Here is a 23,903-nt window from a genome sequence, read left to right on the forward strand (position 1 = left end):
TATTTACCAAAATATATGACATACATCTATTTGAATATTAAGTGCTTCAAAATTTAAATCAGAGAAGGTATTTCTATATTCTAAAGGAAAATACAGTTCTATTTTAGTTGCTCCCTGTATCTTAGTCTTAAATATATCTTTTTGCTTCTTAGTTTTCGGGTCACACCCGGCGGCACTCAGGGCTTACTTCTAGCTCTATGCTCAGAAATCGCTCCTGGCAGTCTCAGGGAACCATATGGGATGCCGGGATTTGAACCACTGACCTTCTGCATGCAAGGCAAATGCCTTACCTCCATGCTATTCCTCTTTTTTTGAGGGGGGGGTGGGTCACACCCAGTGATGCTCAGGGGTTACTCCTGGCTTGCGCTCAGAAATCGCTCCTGGCTTGGGGGATCATATGAGATGCCAGGTCAGCCGCAAGTAAGGCAAATGCCCTGCTGCTGTGCCACCGCTAAGACCCCTTAAATATATCTTTTTGAGATATGGAAGTAAGTGTGCCAAAACAGTAAATGGAGATAAAGGCTTAGATAAATTAGCTCTGTAATCACTAAGAGGAAATTAATAGGAAAAGCATTGAAATATATGAAAAATTAGAAGAAAGTGGACAAGACAAATGATTTTTAAAGGTTTTTCAGTTTGTGATAAATACAACAGAAAGAAATATTACCTGAACTCCATCAAAATGGCCAGCTTAGAAAGATTTTCGAGGTATCAAGAGTAAACTTTTCAAAAAGGACATTCAAGACAAAGCATAGGAAATCACAAAAGAGAGATAATAAGAAATAAGTATAACTTCTGGGTCTACATGACGATCATCATTAAAAGCAATATTTAAGAAAACCATCCCCACTAGGCATACTTGGCTTTACAATCAAAGTAGGAGGAAAACAACACTCTAGTGTAGTTGAACAGAAAGTGGCCTTTAAATCCAGCCAGGACAAGGGGCCAGAGCAGTAGTACAGCAGGTAGGGTGCTCGCCTTGAACACAGATGACTCAGGTTTAATCCCTGGCACTCCTTTAAGTTTACCAAGCTCTGCCAGGAATGATCCTTGAGTAGAGCCAGGAGTTAGCTCTGAGCACTATACTCCCCCCCAAAAATGCATATAGTGCTAAGTACAAAACAGGTTTCTACTGTAGTGAGCACTTCCTAGTCTTGTAACTTTAGTGAGTTAAGTCCCTTTGAGTCTCTGTCTCATCTATTAAGGTCAACAATGAAGCAATGAAACCTACAACTATACCTAGAACACTGCACTGAAAATAATGTATGTCTAGTCAGGCAGACAGCAGCAGGTAGACATTGAGAGCTTGCTGTATAAAAATTACAGACAAACAAAAAGTGCTACTGTTAATTCTGCAAAAATAAAGACAAATTGCAGGCATTTCTTTGTTTCTTCTTTATGTGTGTTGGGGTGGGGGGGTAGGGGACACCCAGAGGTGCTCAAGGGTTGCTCCTGGAATCTTCACTCAGAAATCACTCCTGGCAGGCTTGGGGGACTATAATGGGACATCAGGGGTAGAAATAAGTAAGCTGTGTGCAAGGTAGACATCCTTCCCACTATACTGTTTATCTGTAGGCATTTCTTTGAAAGATGAAAAGGGAAAGTCTAGTTAACAAGATAAAAGATAAAAAATATGAAGTAATAACAATTTTTGGTTGGAAAAATTGTCCCTCTTTTTGAGATGTACACTTTGTGAGATAATTAGCTGGTTTTCTAATATACATACCATATTAGCATATAACAAACCCAAAAATTCCAAAAACATAATAGCTTTTAAGCTAAAGGAAAAGAATAAATATACATGCAAAAAAGATTACTAGAACTATTAATCACAGTAGGGAGAGTGTAGGCTGGAATCTCAGGAGGATTCCATAGCCCAGAGTCCATACAAATCACAGGTATTTGGTGGTTCCAATTCTTTGATTTGGCACAATTTTGTACAAAATGTGTCCTACACATCAATTACTATGATAATAAGCAGCAAAGAAAGAGATCCTAAGCCACTAAGTAAAAGAGTTTAAAGCTCAAAGCATAATTGTCGTCTCCCCACCAAAATGTAAAAGGATGGATTAAAAGTAAAAGCACTTATAAAATAATACAAACTAAATATGTAAGTCTCAAATCAACAATGAAAATCATTCATATTTACCTGATTGCTTAGAATTTCTTTCTTTCCATTGAATATTTTTGCATTTGATCTGGTTTTGTCTCTCTTTTCGGAGTCGTTCTAATCTTTGAGCTTGAAAAGAAATATTATAACTATAAGTTTGTCAATGAAAGTTTACTATAAACAAAGACATAATTAACTACCTTTATATGAATAAAGATGTTTTATATTGCATTTGTAGGAAAAAGTCATAAAATTTTAAAGGTGGCACCGCTGAAAAGCAAATACCAACAAAAACATGAAAATATTCTTGATTTATAATTGAAATTAGAGGATATAAAACATTAATAGAGATCATAAAGATAGTATTAACATGGAAGAGAATAATAAAATGTGAAAACTTCTGTGATTAATATGACATTTCATTATATAAATCATTAATAACGGTCTTAAAGGAATTTTAATGCACAAATGAACTGAAGTGAATATTACATTACAGGAATAAAATTACTGTTATGAATTACTCTACCCGTTTCAAAAATTAAAGATAAATGAACTCAGACTAGACTATTAAAGTTTTAAATATAAAATCCTTTATCTAAAAATCATGAAAATTATAAAATGTCAAAGCTATATAAATTAGCATAGCTTTTCTTCAGTGGGCTGAAACAGTTTATAGGTAGTAAAATAATGATTTGTATCTTTGTAACATTAGTCAAATCTTAAAAAGAACAATTTTTCTTAGACAAAATTTTAAGATATGCTGAAAGATTTAAAGGTAAAACCCTTGGTCACCAGGATACCTCACCATTCTAATTATTAGTCCCAAATACAGCCTTAAGAAACTTTATCAACAATATCAAATTATATTACCACTGGCTGTTTAACCTTCAAAAAGTATCAGTGAATCAATTTCTTAAACAAATATGATCTGATGTACTACCACATATGGAGACCACAGTGGAGAAAAAAATGTCACAATTGATACACTCTCTTATTAAATCAGTTTCCTCTTACTAATCTTAAACTTCTTATCTTGACACAATGCTAATAAAAGACTAGATAAATTTATCTTTTAGCCTTTTTAAGGTAGGAAATCATCTGCCTTTTCCATAGCAGTATGGTAAAGAAACAGTGAAACTAACCTTATCAGAAACTTAAACTACGGTAATCTGGCAAAAGCCTGACAATGTCACTGTATTTTTAACCAAATACCACTGAAGAAAAATACATTCAAATGCAATTAATAAATGTGAATGGTACAGCCAAAGTAATATAATCATAAAGCTCTCAATTTAGCAGCATTCTCCTGCTGAAATCCATTCAACCTGTCATAAAAGATATCATCTCAATAACTTGCAAGAAAGTCAGCCTCAACCAAAGAACTGAGAATCAATGGCTCTAAATTAATTTCGAACCTTCACTCAAATGGTATTTTGATAAAAGTCTCTTTAGATACTGAGAAATACGATTAATTATTTTCATCACAAGTTCAAATTATTCTTTGTAGTGCTAGATTCTGAACCAAAGTCTTAGCCAAAATGTCTTTCACTCTAAACTATATCCTGCTCTACCTACAACACTCCTTTATGTTCCCTTTATTTTTGGATCATGAAAATAAGATCAATATTTTTAACATTCTACTACATTTCCTGCCATTGCTTTTCCTTGGAATTAAACAGTTATTCCTACTAACTAGATTATATTTATCTATGTGTGTGTGTGTATATATATATATAAACAAATATATATATATATATATATATAAACAAATATATATATTTGTTTTGTTTTGGGGCCATGCCCTATGACGCTCAGGAGTTACTCCTGGTTATGCGCTCAGAAATCGATCCTGGCTTGGGGGACCATATGGGACGCTGGGGGAAATCAAACCACGGTCCATCCTAGGTCAGCCACATGCAAAGCAAACGCCCTACCGCTGCACCACCACTCTGGCCCCTAGGTTATATTTTCTAATTATTTCAAAAATACTACTTCCAAGAATACCCTCTCAGAGAAGAAAATATCTGTTAAAGAGATAGGCTGGGGGTTTGGGAAGAGAGAAAGGAGAGGTACCTAGTGACAATGTTAGTGGGATGAACATTGGTTAAGGGATGAGTGTTGAAATATTGTATGACTGAAACCAACTATCAATAACATTATTTTAATTAATATTTTGGGTCGGGCCCAGAGAAATAGCACAGTGGTGTTTGCCTAGCAAGCACCCGATCCAGGACCTAAGGTGGTTGGTTCGAATCCCGGTGTCCCATATGGTCCCCCATGCCTGCCAGGAGCTATGTCTGAGCAGACATAGAGAGTAACCCCTGAGCACCGCCGGGTGTGGCCAAAAAAAAAAAATTGGGGTCACACTCGGCAGTGTTCAGTGGTTACTCCTGGCTCTGTGCTCAGAAATCACTCCTGGAAGGCTCAGGAGACCATATGGGATGCCAGGAATCGAACCGGGATCCGGGGTTGGCTGCATGCCAGGCAAACTCCCTACCGCTGTGCTATTGCTCTCGCCCATATCAATAACATTTTAACTCTGTATCTCATGATGATTTAATTAAAAAAAAAGAACCTCTCCTACAATAATTAAACTATATGTGCTTAAAAGTTATCTAAGGGGCCGGGCGGTGGCGCTGGAGGTAAGGTGCCTGCCTTGCCTGCGCTAGCCTAGGACGGACCGCGGTTCGATCCCCCGGCGTCCCATATGGTCCCCCAAGAAGCCAGGAGCAACTTCTGAGCGCATAGCCAGGAGTAACCCCTGAGCATCACAGGGTGTGGCCCAAAAACCAAAAAAAAAAAAAAAAAAAGTTATCTAAATCAAAACTTTGATTCATCACATTCCTCTTGAAAGGCTTCCAAAAAATAAAAGCTGGAAAATGGCCAATGACAAACCTTTAACAGCTAACAAAAGTGAAGCATTTTCAAGCCATTGAGATAGAAGAATAGAGATAAATTTAAGAAAATATAGGCACCATATCAAAAATTTTCTAATCTCACAGCCAACATAGAAAATAACAAGGGGCCGGGGAGACAGCATGGAGGTAAGGCATTTGCCTTTCATGCAGAAGGTCAGTGGTTCGAATGCCGGCATCCCATGTGGTCCCCTGAGCCTGCCAGGAGTGATTTCTGAGCATAGAGCCAGGAGTAACCCCTGAGCACTGCTGGGCGTGACCCAAAACAAAAAAAAAAAAAGAAAGAAAGAAAGAAAGAAAAGAACAGGCTAATATTAAAAATAGGGTGTACAAGAGCCAAGCACATAGTTTACATGCTGGAGGCCCCGGTTCAATCCCAAGCACCCCATGGTTCCTAAACATCAACAGAACTGATCCAAGCAGAAGCCTTCAAGTAGCCCCTAAGCACCACCAGATATGGCCTCAACTCATATCTTCTTCTCCAAAAATGTAACTAACAAATATTTAACTCCAGTTCCCTCTCCTCCCAACTAAAGGCAAGAACTCACAGGCAGCAGCATTCCTTGGTCCACCTAATTATTCTTTTCTGGTGCCTGAAAGACAACATGGTGTGTATGGCGCTTGCCTTGCTTGAGGCCAACCCAGATTTGATCCCTGGCACAACATATCCCTCAAACCCCAATAAGAATTATTTCTGAGTGAATGCAGAGCTTCGATTAAGCCCTGGGTGTGGCCCAAACACCAAAATAAAAGTGGGGGGGGGGGGGTTCTTGTTTTTTTTCTTTGGGTTTTGGATCACACCCGGCAGTGCTCAGGAATTACTCCTGGTTCTACACTCAGAAATCGCTCTTGGCAGGCTTGGGGACCATATAGGGTGCTGGGATTTGAACCTCTGTCCTTCTGCATGCAAGGCAAATGGCCTGCCTCCATGCTATCACTCTGGCCCCAAAAGATTTTTTTTTTTTTGGTTTTTGGGCCACACCCAGTAACGCTCAGGGGTTACTCCTGGCTATGTGCTCAGAAGTTGCTCCTGGCTTGGGGGACCATATGGGACACCGGGGGATCGAACCGCGGTCCGTCCAAGGCTAGCACAGGCAAGGCAGGCACCTTACCTTTAGCGCCACCGCCCGGCCCCCCAAAAGATTTTTTAAGCTCCTTTTCTGTCAATCTTAGGTTTGTCTTCAGTGTCTACCTACTGGAACTAAGGCTGCTCTGAGAAGATACTCAAAACAAGTTTGTTTCCCTTCATACATAAGGACTCTGTTAGAACACCTAGTATCTCTCCTAGCAAACTTTTTCATCTAGGTCAATTTTGTCTACTTTACCTTCTACTAGCAGGATACAAGAGGCCCTTCTACTCACTGGCTGAGAAGGAGACAATGTGTGTACCTCTTCATCTAGCACATTCCTTTCTATACAGAAATGTTTCCCATTAACTTATTTCAACATTATACTTACTGCTTACTTACTTTAAGTTCAGAAGTCACGCCCAGGGTTGGAGAGGCACTACAGCCAGTAAGGCACTTGCCTTGCACATGGCCTACCCAGGTTTGATACCCAGCATCCCAGATGGTCCCCCAAGCACCACCAGGAATAATTCCTAAGTAGAGAGCCAGGAATGACTCCTGAGCAATGCTGCGTATAACCCAAAAACTTTAAAAAAGAAAAAAAAGAAGACAGCAACGATGACAAAACCAAAAGGCAATGTTTACCTGTGTTTGAGCGTCTTCTAATACCAAAGTCCCAACTTGAGGTAATATCGACTGACTGGGCGTAGACATAGCCCTGAGTCTCACCATTGCTTCCCTGAATATCTGACCCACTGTCTCCAGGCATCGAAGGAGGATGAATCTTCTCGAGGTCAACATCATGATCAATGAGAACCATCTCACACATTCCTGTGTCATCACTGGTCACGTGTGACTGTCGAATATGAGCTAGAATGATAGTTGGATTGTCCAAGAAGGCCATCCTTTCTGTGGACTACTTTCTTTAAAAGGCTATTTTCTCCTCTTCATATTGTTTCACAGGTTCACCTACCTAGAAACATATACACAGCAAGATTTAGGAATAAAGCAGAAAATGAACCATCTTTCAAACTAATTTCAACATGGTAAAACACTTCCTTGAAAATCAACATTTATTCCTTTTCACTGGAGCTTAAAAGGGTTATGTCTAAGCTGAAAGGAAATCCTTGAAAGCACTAGGAGTTGTGGTTCTACGCAATGAGATCTCTGTGGTATTGAGGAGAGTGGCTTGCTCTCTTGCAAAACAGAAACTTCTTTTTTTAAAAAAAAAAAAAAGAAAAGAAAAGAAAAAGGACAAGGGGCTGGAGAGATAGCACAGTTTGCAGGTCCAGGACAAATGGTGGATAGAGTCACGGCATCCCATACGGTCCACGGTGCCTGCCAGGAGTGATTTCTGAGCACAGAAAGCCAGGTAACCCCTGAGCACTGGGTATGACCCAAAAAAATATGGAAAAAAAAGTGACTCCTTATTTATATAATAACTTAATAACTTAGTTATATAATAACACTCAAACTATATAATTACCATTAAAAGGTAAGTGTTCCTCTCTCTTTTCATTCCCACTCTTCTAACCGTTCTATAAGGTTATGAAGGACCCAGTTGCATTTTCCTCAAATGATACGCTACTATATGACTTTATTTCTCCAATTTGCCCTTACCCTCCTGTCACATGTTTGTGACACACCTAAAAGGGCACAAACAATGCTTTCTGAGTTAAGAGGAATTTTACAAAAGTGCACCAAAGTAAATTTGCTAAACAAATATATTTTCCTTTCTTCTAATTTAAGATACTATTGTGCTTTTAAAATAAAGCCAATTAATCAAACTTGTCTGCTACCAGATTAATTTCTTATTTTAGAAACCTAATTATAAAAACTACTTCCCAAATCTTGTTAAAACTATAATGATGTTTATTTTAGGAATGAGATGGTACTTCTTCAATTAAATGAGAATATTCAACAAGACAATACTAGAGAACAATGGTTAGGAACCTATGGTTCCAGAAACATAATGAGATCTAATTCAGGTCCTGTCATTTGCTAATTCTTCGTTAAAATAACCTTGTTCATTTTGAAACTGTTTTTCCCCCTTCATTTATGAAATGAGGAACCCAGGAATGAAAGGATAGATAGAAGATAACAGCATTCCAATAAGAATTTGCCATATAATTAAACATTATGTGAAAGCAATTATTAATTTATCAATTTCAACTTTTAATTTTTGTTTAAGTAATCCTAAAATAAAAATCAACAACTCATTCTTTTATTTTCCTTTCCTTTGTTTGTGGGGGAGCGAGGGCTTTGGGTCACACCAGCAGTGCTAAGGGGCTACTGGAGGTCTATCCCAGTGGTGGGGCATTGGGAGGTGCCAGAGATAGAATCTAGGACTCTCTGGCACATGGAACACTGAACTCTCTCTCCAGCCCCACTCATTCTTCTTTAATAAATTCACTGAGGGTATAATAACTATGTATTTCCTTTGTGTCAGTAGACTCTGACTGACCTGCGTCACTTCTCTGACCCTGTACAATCATTATGAATGCAAGCTGAACTATTTCTTCCACCAATCCAAAGAGATACTTATTTTTACAAAGACCTACAACAGCACATTTTCTTCTTATTTATTTCCTCTAGAAATGGAACAAAGGGGGAAATCTAGTTAATAAATCATAAGAGATAATGAAGTTTTAAGGTTTTTTTCTAGCAATCTTTCTATTATTAACACTTCCTAGTGGGGATTAAAATAAAGAGAGCTAAAGAGGACATTTAACTCAGAATCATCTCTAATAAAGTGAGTTATATTAATTTTCTTGTTTTTGGAGCACACCTGGTAGTGCTTAGGGCTTGCTTACTCCTGGCTCTATGCTCAAGGATCACTTTTGGTGGGTTTGGGGACCATATAGATGGAATGCTGCAGGTTGCACACAGGTAAGTCACATGCAAGCCCCCTAATCTTAAATTTTTTAATTTAAATAGATTCACTGAATACTTATTTACATTGAGACAGATAGAAAATGCAAACATAAACAAAACATCTCTGAATCGGGGGGCCAGAGAGATAGCTCAGCATTAGGGCGTTTGCCTTACATGCAGCTGATTCTGGACGTACAGTGGTTTGAATCTCAGCATTCCATATGGTCCCCTGTGCCTGCCAGGAGCGATTTCTGAGTAATCCCTGAGCACCGCTGGGTGTGATTCCCCCAAAAAATCTCTGAATCAAAATTTGTCTTCTACTTCAGATCAAATATTTCTCTTAAAACTGTGGGGTTCATACAACATTTACTCACAGAATCATCAAGGTCAGTCTACCACTGTGTGTTAAATTTTTTAATTAATGAATTAAAGGGAACATTTAATTTTCACTTATAAAAATTAAGAAAGTCTTGGGTTGGAGAGGCAGAGTATTCAGCAGACTGAGCTCATGGTTTGCATATAAAAGATCCAGATCTGACCCCACACACTGTATGGTACCCTAAGCACCACTTAGAATGACCCCTGAGCATGTAACCCGCAGAGTACATGTGGGCCCCACATATGTAAACATATGCATGCACAAATATACATAAATCTTCTCAGATAACTCCCAAAGTTGCATAAAACTACAGAAAATAAATAAAAGCATTTGTTTTGTTTAATAAAAAAAAAATAAAGCATCAGACTGTCGGAGCTGCAAATATTCTCGTAGCAATCATGACAAGCATCTTCTCAATATGACAATAAGGCAGACAAGAAGGTGCTCTCAAATTCACATGAACAAGTCTCCCCTCAAAAATAAGAGCTGCCAGGAGAAGCCAGACCCAGATGTTCTGGCATTCAAAGCTTCACTGCAAAGAAAACAACAGAAAGAACACTCATTAGGCTCTTTTTTCAGAAAAAATAAATAAAAATAAAATACATAAATGAATCTGCCCATTACCTCTTAGAAGACACTGGTGAATACACATCCCAACTCCCTAACTAACTCTTACAGGAAAGAGGTCCCCAAACACCCCAATGTAACAAGCAACTATCTGATCTACTAGTTCACTATGAGGGAATCTGACTGATGTGACATAGAACCCCTGGCACTGTGCTTCCTGCCTCCTGAGACAGGGACATAAGCACTCAAACTGTTCACCAGGATGGGGCATGACACCACAGCCTTCTGGCACAGGGCAGCATTCCACCACCACTTCTGTCTGACCTCCAAGGACTAGATAATTTTGCTGTAGATACTGTGGTTTGTGATTATACATGTAAATTGTGGTTATAGAAAAAGGTCCCCTTTTTTACATTTTTATGGACAGAGATACTAGAGCATCTCTTAAATTGCCATTCAAAACTGCCCTTGGAACACTTCCAACAAAAACACTACTTTTCAGAACCAAAGGAATATGCTTTAAATTACTTCAAGAGCAGCAAATTATCATTTGAAGGTATATCTGACTTCTTTGAACATAAATGAAAACAAGTAATTTTTTTTATCATAATGTTCAAGACAAAGACTTCTTTTAAAGTAATGTTGGCAGAGTTTCAAAAAATGGGCACTCCCGTGTATAGTAAGAGAACAAAAATCAGGAATCTAAGGGGGTAATTTGGTAATACCTCTCAAAGTATAAAATATGAATACCCTTTCAGCAATCCCAACGATAGGACATGCTTTTAGGAAATAGCTGTGCAAAAATATATGTCTTGAGACTACATGTAATATTGAAATATCTTAAAGTAACCTAACCATTCATTAATCAACTGAGCACACGCCATGACACAAAAGAGAATACATTACCAACACTGGCAGAGAGCGAGTAAACAACATTTGATAGGAGGCAGGGGAGAGCTCAGGGATTAGAAGAATCCCAATGCATTCTTTGGCACCAAAGGGCCCTGTAAACATCACTGGGTGTAGATTCTGATACCACTAGGTAGCCCAAGTCACCCCCAGCACTACTGGGCCTGCACACTGAAGCATCTGGTCTAAGTACTGTGAGAAGTAGTACCTGGGTCCTCTGATCACTGCTTGGGAGGTAGTCCGAATAAGAAAAAACAAACAGTAATATGTACATGAACATGTACACACAATGAAATGTTACTCCAGCCTAAAACAGGACTTTCTACGACATCCTTCTCGGAGAGAGGACATTGGATCCACTATGCTAAATGAAATAAGGCAATTACAAAAAGATAGATATTATATAAATATATATTTCAAGGACCTTGTAAGAGTTTGTCACCCAAAATGCCTTACTTTTCACAAGTTCTTTTCCCCAATCCTTTGGGGTTTTTTGTTTTTGTTTTTGTTTTCGCTACACACAGCAGTGCTCAGGAGTTAGTCCTGGCTATGCACTGAAGATTCACTCCTGGCAGATTCTGGAGATGGAACTCAGGTCAGCCACTTGCAAGGCAAGAGTCCTGCATGCTGTACTATCTCTCTGGCCCCCTAAGATTCTTTTTTGTTTGTTTGCATGTTAGTGTGGGGGCCTTTTTCAAAAATCCTCCTAACTTTGCACTCAGGAATCACCACTAGTGGTGCTTGGGGGTACCATATGGGATGCCGAGGACTGAACCTTATTGGCCACATGAAAGACAAGCACCCTCAACCCCTTTTCACACCTAGAAGTGCTTATAGCTTATTCTTGGCTCCATGCTCAGGAATCACTCCTAGTTCTGTGTTCAGAGGTCATCCCTGGCAGTTCTTGATGGACCATATATAGTATTGGGGATCAAACTGGGGTCAGACTTAAGAAAGGCAAGCACCTTAAACTGTACCATCTCTCTAGCCCTTTCTGTGAATTGTCTCTCTTTCCCTCCCTCTACCTGCTCTCCCTCCCTCTTTCTCTCTCCTCCCCTCCCTTCCTCTCATTCTCCCCTCCCCTCCCCTCTCCTTTTCCTCTCCTCTCCCCCTTCTTCTTTATGGTTCACATCTGCTGATACTCAGGACTTACTCCAGACTCTTCCAAGAGATCACTCCTGGCAGTACTCTGGGGAGCGATCGAACTTGGGTTGGCCACATCCGAAGCAAATCCCTTATCCATGCTACAAGCACCTTAAACTCTGTACCATCTCTCTAGCCCTTTCTGTGAATTCTCTCTCCCTCTCTTTCTCTCTCCTCCCCTCCCCTCCTCCCATCCTCCCCTACCTTACCCTCTCCTTTTCCTCTCCTCTCCTCTCCCCCTTCTTCTTTACAGCTTACATCTGCTGCTACTCAGGACTTACTCCTGGCTCTTCCAAGAGATCACTCCTGGCAATACTCTAGGGAGCGATCGAACTTGGGTTGGCCCCATCCAAAGCAAATCCCTTATCCATGTTGTATCATCTCTCTGGCCCTCTCCCACTTCTTAACTTCATATTTCTCAAAGCATAAAACATTTTACTGAAAATGGAAGCAAAAGGAACATCTATAAAGAATGGAACAATAGGGCCCGGAGAGATAGCACAGCGGTGTTTGCCTTGAAAGCAGCCGATCCAGGACCTAAGGTGGTTGGTTCGAATCCCGGTGTCCCATATGGTCCCCCGGGCCTGCCAGGAGCTATTTCTGAGCATTAGAACCAGGAGTAACCCCTGAGTGCTGCCGGGTGTGACCCAAAAAAAAAAAAAAAAAAACCAAAAAAAAAAAAAATGTCAAGAATGGAACAATAGTAAGAGACATCCCAAATTGACAAAACCATTTTTTTTTTTTTTTGGTTTTTTTGGGCCACACCTGTTTGATGCTCAGGGTTTACTCCTGGCTAAGCACTCAGAAATTGCCCCTGGTAGGTGCAGCTCATGACATGAAGCTCACCACATAGAGTGATGAGTGCAGTTAGAGAAATAACTACACTGAAAACTATCATAACAATGTGAATGAATGAGGGAAGTAGAAAGCCTGTCTCAAGTACAGGTGTGGGGTGGGGTGGGGAGGAGGGAAATCTTGGAAATTGGTGGTGGGAATGTTGCACTGGTGAAGGGGGGTGTTCTTTACATGACTGTAATCATACAACTATAATCATATTTGTAATCGCGGTGTTTAAATAAAGATTTAAAAAAAAAAAGAAATTGCCCCTGGCTTGAGGGGACCATATGGGACGCCGGGGGATCTAACCGCGGTCCTTCCTTGGCTAGCGCTTGCAAGGCAGACACAGACACCTTACCTCTAGCGCCACCTCGCTGGCCCCGACACAACCTTTTTTTTTTTTTTTTTTTTGGTTTTTGGGCCACACCCGGTGACACTCAGGGGTTACTCCTGGCTATGCGCTCAGAAGTCACTTCTGGCTTGGGGGACCATATGGGACGCCGGGGGATCGAGCCGCAGTCCGTCCTAGGCTAGCGCAGGCAAGGCAGGTACCTTACCTCTAACGCCACCGCCCGGCCCCGACACAACCATTTTTTAATATACTAAGTGCGTAGTCTCTTTTTATTTATTTTGGTTTGGGAAGGAGGTTTACACCCAGTGGTTCTCAGGGGTTGCTGCTGAAACTATTTGAGGGGGGACCATGTGTTGCCAGGGTTTGAACCCAGGCCCCTTGGATGCAAAGAAGGTGTGCCAACCATTGAGCTATCTAGCTCATCTTCAGTAGTGCTCCTTAAGCCTTCATTCTGTCACTTAACAAATAATAGGCTCCTACTATGTGCTAAGCATGACTCTGAATGCCAACTGGACTGACACAACGTTGTCAAGAACATCACTATAGTCAATAATGATCGAGTAGCCTGTGCCTGTTAAGTCTGAACCTGTCCCAAACAAAGGTTTAAAAAAACTTGGGGAAGGGGCCCGTACCCGGTGGTACTCAGGGCTTACTCCTGGCTCTACACTAAAGAGCTCTGCACTTAAGGGGCCATAGTGATATGATAGCACAGCAGACAGAGCACTGGTCATGCAAGCAATTGACCTGGGTTCGATCCACAGCCTTCCATATGGTCGCCCAAACCCGGCAGGAGTGACTTCTGAGTACAGATGCAGGAGTAACACCTGAGCACCAGCAGATGTTAATAATCACTTCCGATGGGAACTTGGGGAACCATATAAGACGCTGGCGAGGATCAAATTTAGATCAGTTGTATGCAAGGCAAACAACCTACTATTCTACTATCCCTCTGGCCCCATTAATAAAAATATATTTTTAAGAATAACTTTACACACATAAATTCCCCCAACCTTTACTTGCAATAATTTACAGAAAAAAACATAAACAACAACATAGTGATAATACAGAAATAACAGAGGGGAAGTAAGTCAAGATGAATCAACCCACTGGCCAGTGCATGTCATAAGATCTTGGACATCTGCTATATATAGATGGACTTTGAAATCCGAAAAGACAGTTGTGAAAATCAGTAATGAAAGGAATGTTAACAATCATCTAATTTGGTGACAGAAATCACAGAGGAAGGGCATGCTTTAAATTTCCAGTTGGTGGGGCCGGAGAGATAGCATGGAGGTAAGGCGTTTACCTTTCATGCAGGAGGTCATCGGTTCGAATCCCGGCATCCCATATGGTCCCCTGTGCCTGCCAGGAGCAATTTCTGAACATAGAGCCAGGAATAACCCCTGAGCACTGCCGGGTGTGACCCAAAAACTACAAAAAAAAAAAAAAAAAAAAAATTTCCAGTTGGTAGCACGACAATGTTAAAGAATGAGAGAAGTAGAATGCCTCTCTTGAATACAGGCAGGGGTGGAGGAGAGGGGCATTGATGGTGGGAATGTTATACTGGTGAAGGGGGCTATTCTGTTTATGACTGAAACCCAACTACAAACATGCTTGTAATCATGGTGCTTAAATAAAAATTTATAGATTCAAAAACAATAAAAAAATAAACTTCCTGGGCCCGGAGAGATAGCACAGCGGCGTTTGCCTTGCAAGCAGCCCATCCAGGACCAAAGGTGGTTGGTTTGAATCCCGGTGTCCCATATGGTCCCCCATGCCTGCCAGGAGCTATTTCTGAGCAGACAGCCAGGAGTAACCCCTGAGCATCGCTGAGTGTGGCCCAAAAACCAAGAAAAAAAAAAAAACTTCCAGTCGGGGGCCGGGGGGTGGTGCTGGAGGTAAGGTGCCTGCCTTGCCTGCGCTAGCCTAGGACGGACCGCGGTTCGATCCCCCGGCGTCCCATATGGTCCCCCAAGAAGCCAGGAGCAACTTCTGAGCGCATAGCCAGGAGTAACCCCTGAGCGTCACAGGGTATGGCCCAAAAACCAAAAAAAAAAAAAAAAAAAAAAACTTCCAGTCGGGTCTAAATGTCTTTTAAAAATTCTTTGTATGGGTCTAGAAGGATAGTATAACTGGAAGGGCACTTGCCCTATATAGCAGACCTGGGCTCATTCTCTGACATCACATATGGCCCCTAATCCTCACTAGGAGCCAGGAGTAAGCCCTGAGCACTGCAGGACGGTGCCCCAAAACAAAACAAAAACAAAAATCTCAAGTAATTCATATAAGCCCAGCTACAATATACATACTAAAATATTCTATTTCTTTAAATAACACCCCCCCCCAGCAAAGAAGTTCTCCCTAATCGTCTTCACTCCCTAAGAAACTGGAATAAGCAATAATGACTTACTTCAAATGCTTGATTCCAGCCAGTTCTTAAAGAAGTTTCCCCTCCAGACTCTGAAAACATTCTCCACTCACTTCCCTTCACTAAACAGCCTTTGCATACCCTCACTTACAATCTGTGGAAACTTGTAGGAATAGGCAACAGCCTGAGGCTTCTCAAAGGTCTGCAAATTCCCAATCAAAAATTACTGCTGCCCCATCAATGTGTCATATAAATGTTGACATGTTAATTGTGTATTTATAAGATTGTTAATGGTTAGTTAATTTACCTCCCACACTATTATTGTACTTGAAATGATTTAACGTCTGCTGAGGGAGTTAACAACATGTAACAGCAGATGCAAGATTTTTTTTTACCTTTCCACACTGCACCCCGACTTCACGTTATTAGCATTAAGCAAGCTAAAGCTGATTCCTACGCAGGATTCATCAAGAGATACAGAAGCACTTGTATCTATTTTCACAGTAAGGAATTGCCACAATTTTTATGTGCAAGGTCTTCCTTTCCAAAAAAATATCAAGAGTATTTGTTTTTATTAAGATTTCAACACTCTTTGGTCTAGTTTTTTGGGATTTGTTGTTTTTTTGTTTTTTTTTTTTTTTAGTTTTTGGGCCACACCCGGCAGTGCTCAAGGGTTACTCCTGGCTATCTGCTCAGAAATAGCTCCTGGCAGGCACGGAGGACCACATGGGATGCCAGGATTCGAACCAACCACCTTAGGTCCTGGATCGCTTGCTTGCAAGGCAAATGCCGCTGTGCTATCTCTCCGGCCCCTCTTTGGTCTAGTTTAAGTTCAAATTCATACCATCCAAAATTTGAAAATAATGAAAGCGACCATTAACACAAAATGCACTTTATTGCTTTTAAATTTCTTTCTAACTCTCTCCAATACTCTAAATTAAATCATCATCTATTTTTCAGACCAGCAAAATTGAGCTTTTTATCCAAATCTTTTCTGTGAATATTGATAATTTCATTAAACAGTAACTAGTGATATTTTATAGAGAATTTGATTGTTCCTTTTAGAATTTCAGTTCTATACTTTGGTCACAAATACTTAAGACAAATACTTAATACTAAAGTAAAACAAGAGAAAAGAATGCTTGCACCTTCTTTAGAATTATTAAAAATTAACATCTATAAGTCAGGAATTGGGAATCCTATTAAAAAAAAATATGGTGCCGGAGATATAGCATGAAGGTAAAGTGCTTGCCTTTCATGCAGAAGGTCATTGGTTCGAATCCCGCCATCCCATATGGTCCCCTGAGCCTGCCTGGAGTGATTTCTGAGTGTGGAGCCAGGAGTAACCTCTGAGCGCTGCCGGGTGTGACCCAAAAACCTAAAAAAAAAATTTTAAAAAAAACCCACAAAAAAAACCTACAAGCTTTCATTAAACAGTAATAAGAACAGTACGAGATAACATTAATGTTTATAATTTATTCATATTTTGCATACTATGCCTATATTGGTTTCGATATAAAATGTTTTACTAGGCTGGAGAGAGCTTGAAGAGCTGAGTGTGTTTGCTCTGCAGGGAGGAGGCCCAATGAGGTTCAATTCCTGGAAACACATCCCACAATTGCTGCCACAAGGAACCCAAAACATGAAGCCAAGAGTAGTCCCTGAGCATCCTGAGTGTGGCCTTCCAAATTTTATTTATTTATATTTATTTATTTATTATTTATTATTATATTATATTTATTTATATCTGTTCTGGGGTTTCAGAGCCATACTGGATAATCCTGTCTCTGTGCTTCGGGGTCACTCCTCACAGTAGTCAATGTGGAGGATCAACCAAGGGTCAGATGAATGCAAGTCAAGCACCTTAACTGCTGCACTCAACCCCAATTAACCTCTCCAGCTCCAATGAAAATCTTACCTTTGACTACATCACTGAAATTGAGACTCTAAAAATGTGAGTCATGCTTAATTTGTGGCTTCCATGACCTGTGGCACGTACTGAGGTCCTAATATCTCCAATTTGAGCAGCAAAGTATAGTCTAGTGGAAGAATAGATTTTAGTATCAGAAATGTCTGATTTTATGATGGTAAAATATCTTATCAGCAAGTAATGCAGATAGAAATCAGAGGTGGGGATTTGGACTACAACTGGCAGTGCACAGGACTTACTCCTGACTCTATGCCCAGGGATCACTCCTGGAGTGGCATGAGGGAGGGACCATATGGGGTGTTGGGAATCAACCTGGGTCAGCTGCATGCAAGGCAATTATCACCTCACTACTCTACACTACAGCCCCTTACAATATAAATTTTGTTCAATAAATGTTTCCCAAGACAAACATAAAAGCAACTGTAATTATTAATTGCACCCAACTACATATAAAGTTCCAAGCACAAATTAAAGTAAAATCTCATTATGGAACTATTATAAAGCAATTAGCAGTTTCAAAGTGTTTTTGAAATAAGGTTTATTAGCTAGAATTTATTAGCTAGAAAAATACTTGAGACAACCTAACCATCTACAACCTTCAAATCTAAAAGCCACCAACATTTCTAGGTGTTAAAAGAAATCTGCTATTGTTGTGCAATGTAGCTCTAAATTCTGTTTTCAATAAGCTGCTGTCTATCTGACATAACAGATGTGACTGACACAAAAACAAATATTTGTAGGCCTTGAGATTTCAGGTAAAAATGTTTATAGTTTTGGCTGGGGATATCCTCACTGCAAATGTAAAGCAATCTCCAGCAACACACACGCACGCACGCACGCGCGTATTGTTTTATTACTTACAGTGAAAAATATGTAGGACTAGAGAAATAGTACAGTAGGTAGGGCAGTGGTCTTGCACACTACTGACCGAGCTCAATCCCCAGCAATCCATATGTTCCCCAAGCACAGCTAGAAATGATCTCTGGAAGCAAAGCCAACAGTAAGCCCTGAACACTGCCTAGAATGGATTAAAAACAATGAATACAACCAAAGAAACTAGGCAGCTTCCAATGAGAAATTTCTGAAACCCTTAAGCAGTACTCAAATGCCTATCAAATACTTATTCATGGATTTTATTCATTTGGCAAATACTTAAAGTGCATGCTATGCCCCAGGCATTAGAGATACAATGCTGAGATGCTGTGGATATGACTCAGTGGTGTAGCATTAGCTTTGTATGTGAAAAGCCCTTGGTTCAATTCCTAATACTGTGTGCGCGCACGCACATGTGCACACACACACACACACTCTGCTGAGCAAAAATTAACAAGTTAGCAACTGCCTTCACAAAACTGAAAAAGTATATAGCAGTCAGGATTCTGCCATGGCTCCAGAGTTCTTGCCTCTACAGATATGCTTTTGTGTTCTGATCACCCTTGAAGAATGAGAAGTGCCTGACTTCTGGGCAATAGCAAAGCAAAGATGATGAGAGCTGCTTTCTTCTATTATATACAACCCCACTCTAAGGTACTAAAGAGAATCTAAGGCAGAGATTTTTCCAGTTAGCACTGAAGAAGCAGACATGTTAAAGAACTACATGTGAAGGACCAGCGAGAGAGACAGTGAGTTGGGTAAGGCACTTGCTTCTTTTGCATGTGAATGATGTGGGTTCAATCCTCAGTACCACATATGGTTCCCTGAGCACCAACCTCCTCCAAGAGTGAGCCCTGAGCAGAGCCAGGAATAAGATCTAAGCGCTAACAGGTGTGGCTCCAAACCAAATTTATTTAAAAGAGAACCACACCTGGTAAGGAGCTGAGAGTGGTCCTAGCTAAGAGCCCCCAGTAAATGGGAAAATCATGCCGTTAGGGTTGTAATTCAATGGGACAGTGTTTGTTCTATTGCACGTGTTAAGGCTTTGGGTATAATTCCCCAGCATCTCCCCACAAAAAGGGAATGAAAATGTGGTGATACAATCTCTGGGAAATAAATTCTAACAACAATATAAGGAAGTCTGGACAAAAGATCCTTCCTTTATAAGTCTCCAGATGAGGTGAAAACCAGCAGACACCTTAATTTCATCTCTGAAGAGTTGATAACCCACTAACGCCTTGATTCTCAACTCACTAAGAATTAAACTATGAACCTGTCTCCAAACCCAAGTTGAAACTACAATGCAACGACATTTTGTCTATTTTCAGTTCAGCTAGATAGCATTTTTTGTTTGCTGTTGTTCTTTTGGGGACCACAGGCAGTGGGACTCAGGTTTCACTCCCAGAGCTCAGGAGTTGCTCCAAGTTACACCTGGGTGTCGATGCAGTGCTAGAAATCAAGGCAAAGTGTGTGCAAAGCTTTGAGTCATCTCCCCAGAGCCTACACCTCGTTCTTTTTTAAGGGGGGGGGGTGGTGTTCACATCCTTCCATTCTCAGTGCATATTCCTGGCTCTGTGCTTAGGGATCACTCCTGGAACCATATAGGGTGATAAGGATCAAACTAGGTTGGCCACATGCAAGGCAGGCACCCACCCACTGTACTATCTCTCCAGTTCCCCATTGCTCTTAAATAAGTACTCCTTTATGTTTCTGAGCCAAATCCAGAGTGACAAATATGGCTCTTTATTAGGAAGGCTTAAATCACTCTATTTTGCAATCATGTGGAAGGTTGCTGAAGAAAGGACTCTCCAGACAGTAATACAGTGAATCTAATGTGAGGTCCTAGACTGGAAGGCAATTTTTACTCCCCCAAGGGCAAGCAGCAATGTTTGGAGACATCTGGTTATCACACTGAAGGTGGGTACTGTTAGCATCTAGTTGGAGGGATGCTAAAAACATCCTATGATGCACAAGACAGCTCCCACAACAAAGAATTATGCCTTTCAAAATGTCAACATCAATAATGCGGAGCCTGAGAAATCCCACAGTGATTTGTTTGAAGCCACCAAGTATATGGTAATTTCCAACTCCCCCAGTCCCCAGAACAGTTTCATTTACGATGAGACTAAACTGTAGAGCTTTGCTACTGAAACCGCTGCTCAAATCTACTCAGGTTCTAAACAAAATCCAACTCCTACTAAGGAGAACCAAAGCTTAAGTAAACTACAATAAAGACAAGTCACATTCCCTCAGATTTACCCCTTGACCTGAAAATCTCATCCTTCATTCTCCATTCGTCTATCTGACTCATCGGTAAAACCCCAGCACAATGTTTGATTCTTCCAGCAAATCTTTTCAGTTCATCCCATAAACTAGTTCACTGATCCTTTGCAATCTTGCTACTGTACTGCACTATGTCCTCATTTCTAACAAATAATCCAACACAGTGCCTATTAATTGCAGGGACTCCATGTTGAATTTCTTCGTTCAACAAATCAAAACTTAACAAATCTCTAGTATGTTCCAGATATTGTTGTAGATGGAGAATATTGCAAGAAACAAATAGAAAGTCATGTCCTTGGGGCCGGGTGGGTGGCGCTGGAGGTAAGGTGTCTGCCTTGCAAGCGCTAGCCAAGGAAGGACCGCGGTTCGATCCCCCGGCGTCCCATATGGTCCCCCCAAGCCAGGGGCGATTTCTGAGCACATAGCCAGGAGTAACCCCTGAGCATCAAACGGGTGTGGCCCAAAAACCAAAAAAAAAAAAAAAAGAAAGTCATGTCCTACCCAGAATTCACATTCTAAGAGGGAGACAAACAAAATAGAGAATAAAATAATAAATGAAGACAGAGGAATTCCACTGTTTGTCTTACTTATGTCATATACAAGGGTTCAGACTACACAGAACACAAGAATTATTTTTGTTCACAAAGAAGACTGTTAAGGGTATTACAACACTGGCAGCAGATCCTTTACAAAGACAAAGTATGTTAATTGATTTGAATAGGCAATATCACTACTTTTTTTCCTTTTTTGCAATGATTTAGGGATTGAACATAGAGTTCACACATGCACATCCGCAGCCATAAAACACTTGTTTTACAAGCACTATTATGTAGGGTTAGAGAAAGGGTACAGGGGATAAGGCACTTGCCTTTGACACTGCTGACTCTTGTTCGATCCCTGGCGCACCAGATGTGGCCCCCAAGTACCACCAGGCGTGAGCCATGGGCACAAAGACAAAAGTAGGAGCCAAAGAGATAGCATTTGGGCTTATGAAATTGCCTTGCATGCTGCTGAGTCTGGCTTAACCCTAAGCACAACATATGATCCCCTGAACATCACCAGAAGTAAGACCTGAACCACAGCTGAGTATGATACAAAATACAAAAGAAAAAAGCCAGGAGTAACCTTGATCATCGCCAAAGTATAGCCCCCCACAAAAATGCTATTATATATAAGTTGTTATATATTACACATACATGCTATGTATATACATACATATATACATATATATGTACATATGTATAGCACACATTTTAGAGTCCCTTCTGATACATTTGGTGAGGTATAATTTGGTAATGTTTCTGTGAAAGAATATGAAAGTTTCTTTACAAAAATGTTTTTAGGGGTACCGAAGCTATAGCTCAACAGCAGAACATAGCCTTGGCTGTGTGAGGCCCTGGCTTTGATCCCTTAACAACACAAAAAAGGGGGGGAGGAGAACACAGAAAAGGAAATACCACTCTAAAGAATTTATTCAAAGGACATAAAAAGATAATTCAAAAAGCTATCTGCACCCTTATATTCATAGCAGCCAAACCATGGATCAACTTTTTTGTTTGTTTTAGGGTACACCTGGCAGGGCTCAGGGGTTACTCCTGGTTCTGTACCCAGGAATTACTCCTGGCAGTGCTGTATGAGATGCCAGAGATCTCACCTGGGTTGGCTTCGTGCAAGGCAGGTGCCTTCCCTAACATACTATCGATCCAACTCACCTGGATCAAACTAACACTCAACAGAGGACTGGATAAAGAACCTTGGAAATAGATATCCACTAAAACACTACTGAGCTGCTTTAAAGAATGAACTTTCAGGCTGCAGAGATAGCTCAGCAGGTCAGATGTCAGGTTCGATCGCCACCCAACAGCATGTGCCCCAAGAACCAACAGGAGCAACCCACCCTCAAGCTCTGAACAGGGGTGTGATATGGGAATAACTCAAGAAAACACAAAAGAGGGCCGGAGAGATAGCATGGAGGAAAGGCATTTGTCTTGCATGCAAAAGGTCAGTGGTTCAAATCCCGGCATCCTATAGGGTCCCCGAAGCCTGCCAGGAGCTATTTCTGAGCATAGAGCCAGGAGTAACCCCTGAGCGCTGCCGAGTGTGACCCAAAAACAAACAAACAAAAAAACCCACAAAAGATAAAATATAAAAGATGAAAAATGTCCCGTGTTAGGTCAAAAAGGATAAACTTGAGGTGATTGTGCTAAGTGAAGTAAGGAAGGATAGGTTTCATTCAGATGTGGAATATAAATAAAATGAACAAACTGGAATACACACAAAAAAAATAAATAAAACTAGCATCTAAATTCAGTGAAAACTATGGTGGTTATCAAAGGGCAAGAGGGGAAAGGCAGGGATGGAGAGCAGGGTCTTTTTGGTGATGTGCTTCAACTTTGATGGTGGGTGCAGTGAGTCGGTGAGTCATTGAGCCATGCACAGCCAGAATTATAAAGTCATGCTCTGAAATTCTGTAGTAGTGTTAAACAAAAATAACACAATTTTTAAAATGGTTCCATAGGGACAGACTTAAAGATAGTAAATACAACTGGAATTCCATTATTATCTCCAGATTGCCTAGGCAGGGGTCTCAAACTCGTGGCCAGTGGGCCACAAACGGCCCTCCGTACAACATTTTGTGGCCTGCCCTAGAGGAATCTTTTTTTGTTTGATTTTGTTTTAGTTGTCTGGGTCACACCCCCCAATGTTCAAGGCTTTCTACTGACTTTGCACTCAAGGGTCACCCCGACTTTGCCTCCTGTGGTTCCCAGGTAAATTGAGTTTGAGACCCCTGGTAGGGATTAACTATGGAATGACATCAAGTCAACCATGTTCTTCCCTCAGTGGTGACATGCCCATTTTATGTATTATTTATCCACTTCATAGGTGTACTAACCACCACCACAACAAAAAAACTGACTAAAGTAGAGCAGTGTATAAATCCAAGATGTAGTATCTTTTTCCTGATCTAACTATACTATATAAATATACTTTGTATATACAAAACTATATAATTTCTGGTGGAAAACATAAACCCAAAACACTTGTCAATTACCAAATTCAATGTATTCAACTAACGAATGGAGGACACAAGTAATCTAATCTAGCAGATAATTTCCAAGTACTTTTATTTGACGCTGAAAGGTGTTTTTATCTGAATGGACCTTTCATAACCTCAATTACTATTATTAACAAAACTTTACCAACTGGGGCTAGAGTGAGGGTACAGCAGGGAGAGCATTTGCCTCACATGTGGCCAGCCTAGGTTCGATCCCCAACATCCCATATAGCTCCTGGAA

The 23,903-nt window shown here is 40.5% G+C and overlaps 1 protein-coding gene across 3 annotated transcripts in view; it reads right to left on the reverse strand.

Annotated features, from left to right (window-relative positions):
* Positions 1 to 23,903, reverse strand: part of MAPKAP1 (MAPK associated protein 1) — a 293,758-nt gene that overhangs the window by 242,588 nt on the left and 27,267 nt on the right. For 2 of the 3 annotated variants that reach the window (XM_049774167.1, XM_049774165.1), the window contains exons 2-3: positions 6,738 to 7,065; positions 2,150 to 2,239 (exon numbers count right to left, since the gene is read on the reverse strand). In XM_049774167.1, coding sequence (XP_049630124.1) covers positions 2,150 to 2,239; positions 6,738 to 6,996 — 349 coding nt within the window. In that variant the 5' untranslated portion in view covers positions 6,997 to 7,065. Of the gene's footprint in view, positions 1 to 2,149; positions 2,240 to 6,737; positions 7,066 to 17,439; positions 17,561 to 23,903 lie in introns of all 3 variants that reach the window. The other variant, XM_049774166.1, reaches the window with a different exon arrangement.

This window comes from Suncus etruscus, chromosome 5, assembly GCF_024139225.1.
Source record: "Suncus etruscus isolate mSunEtr1 chromosome 5, mSunEtr1.pri.cur, whole genome shotgun sequence".
Classification (NCBI taxonomy): Eukaryota; Metazoa; Chordata; class Mammalia; order Eulipotyphla; family Soricidae; genus Suncus; species Suncus etruscus.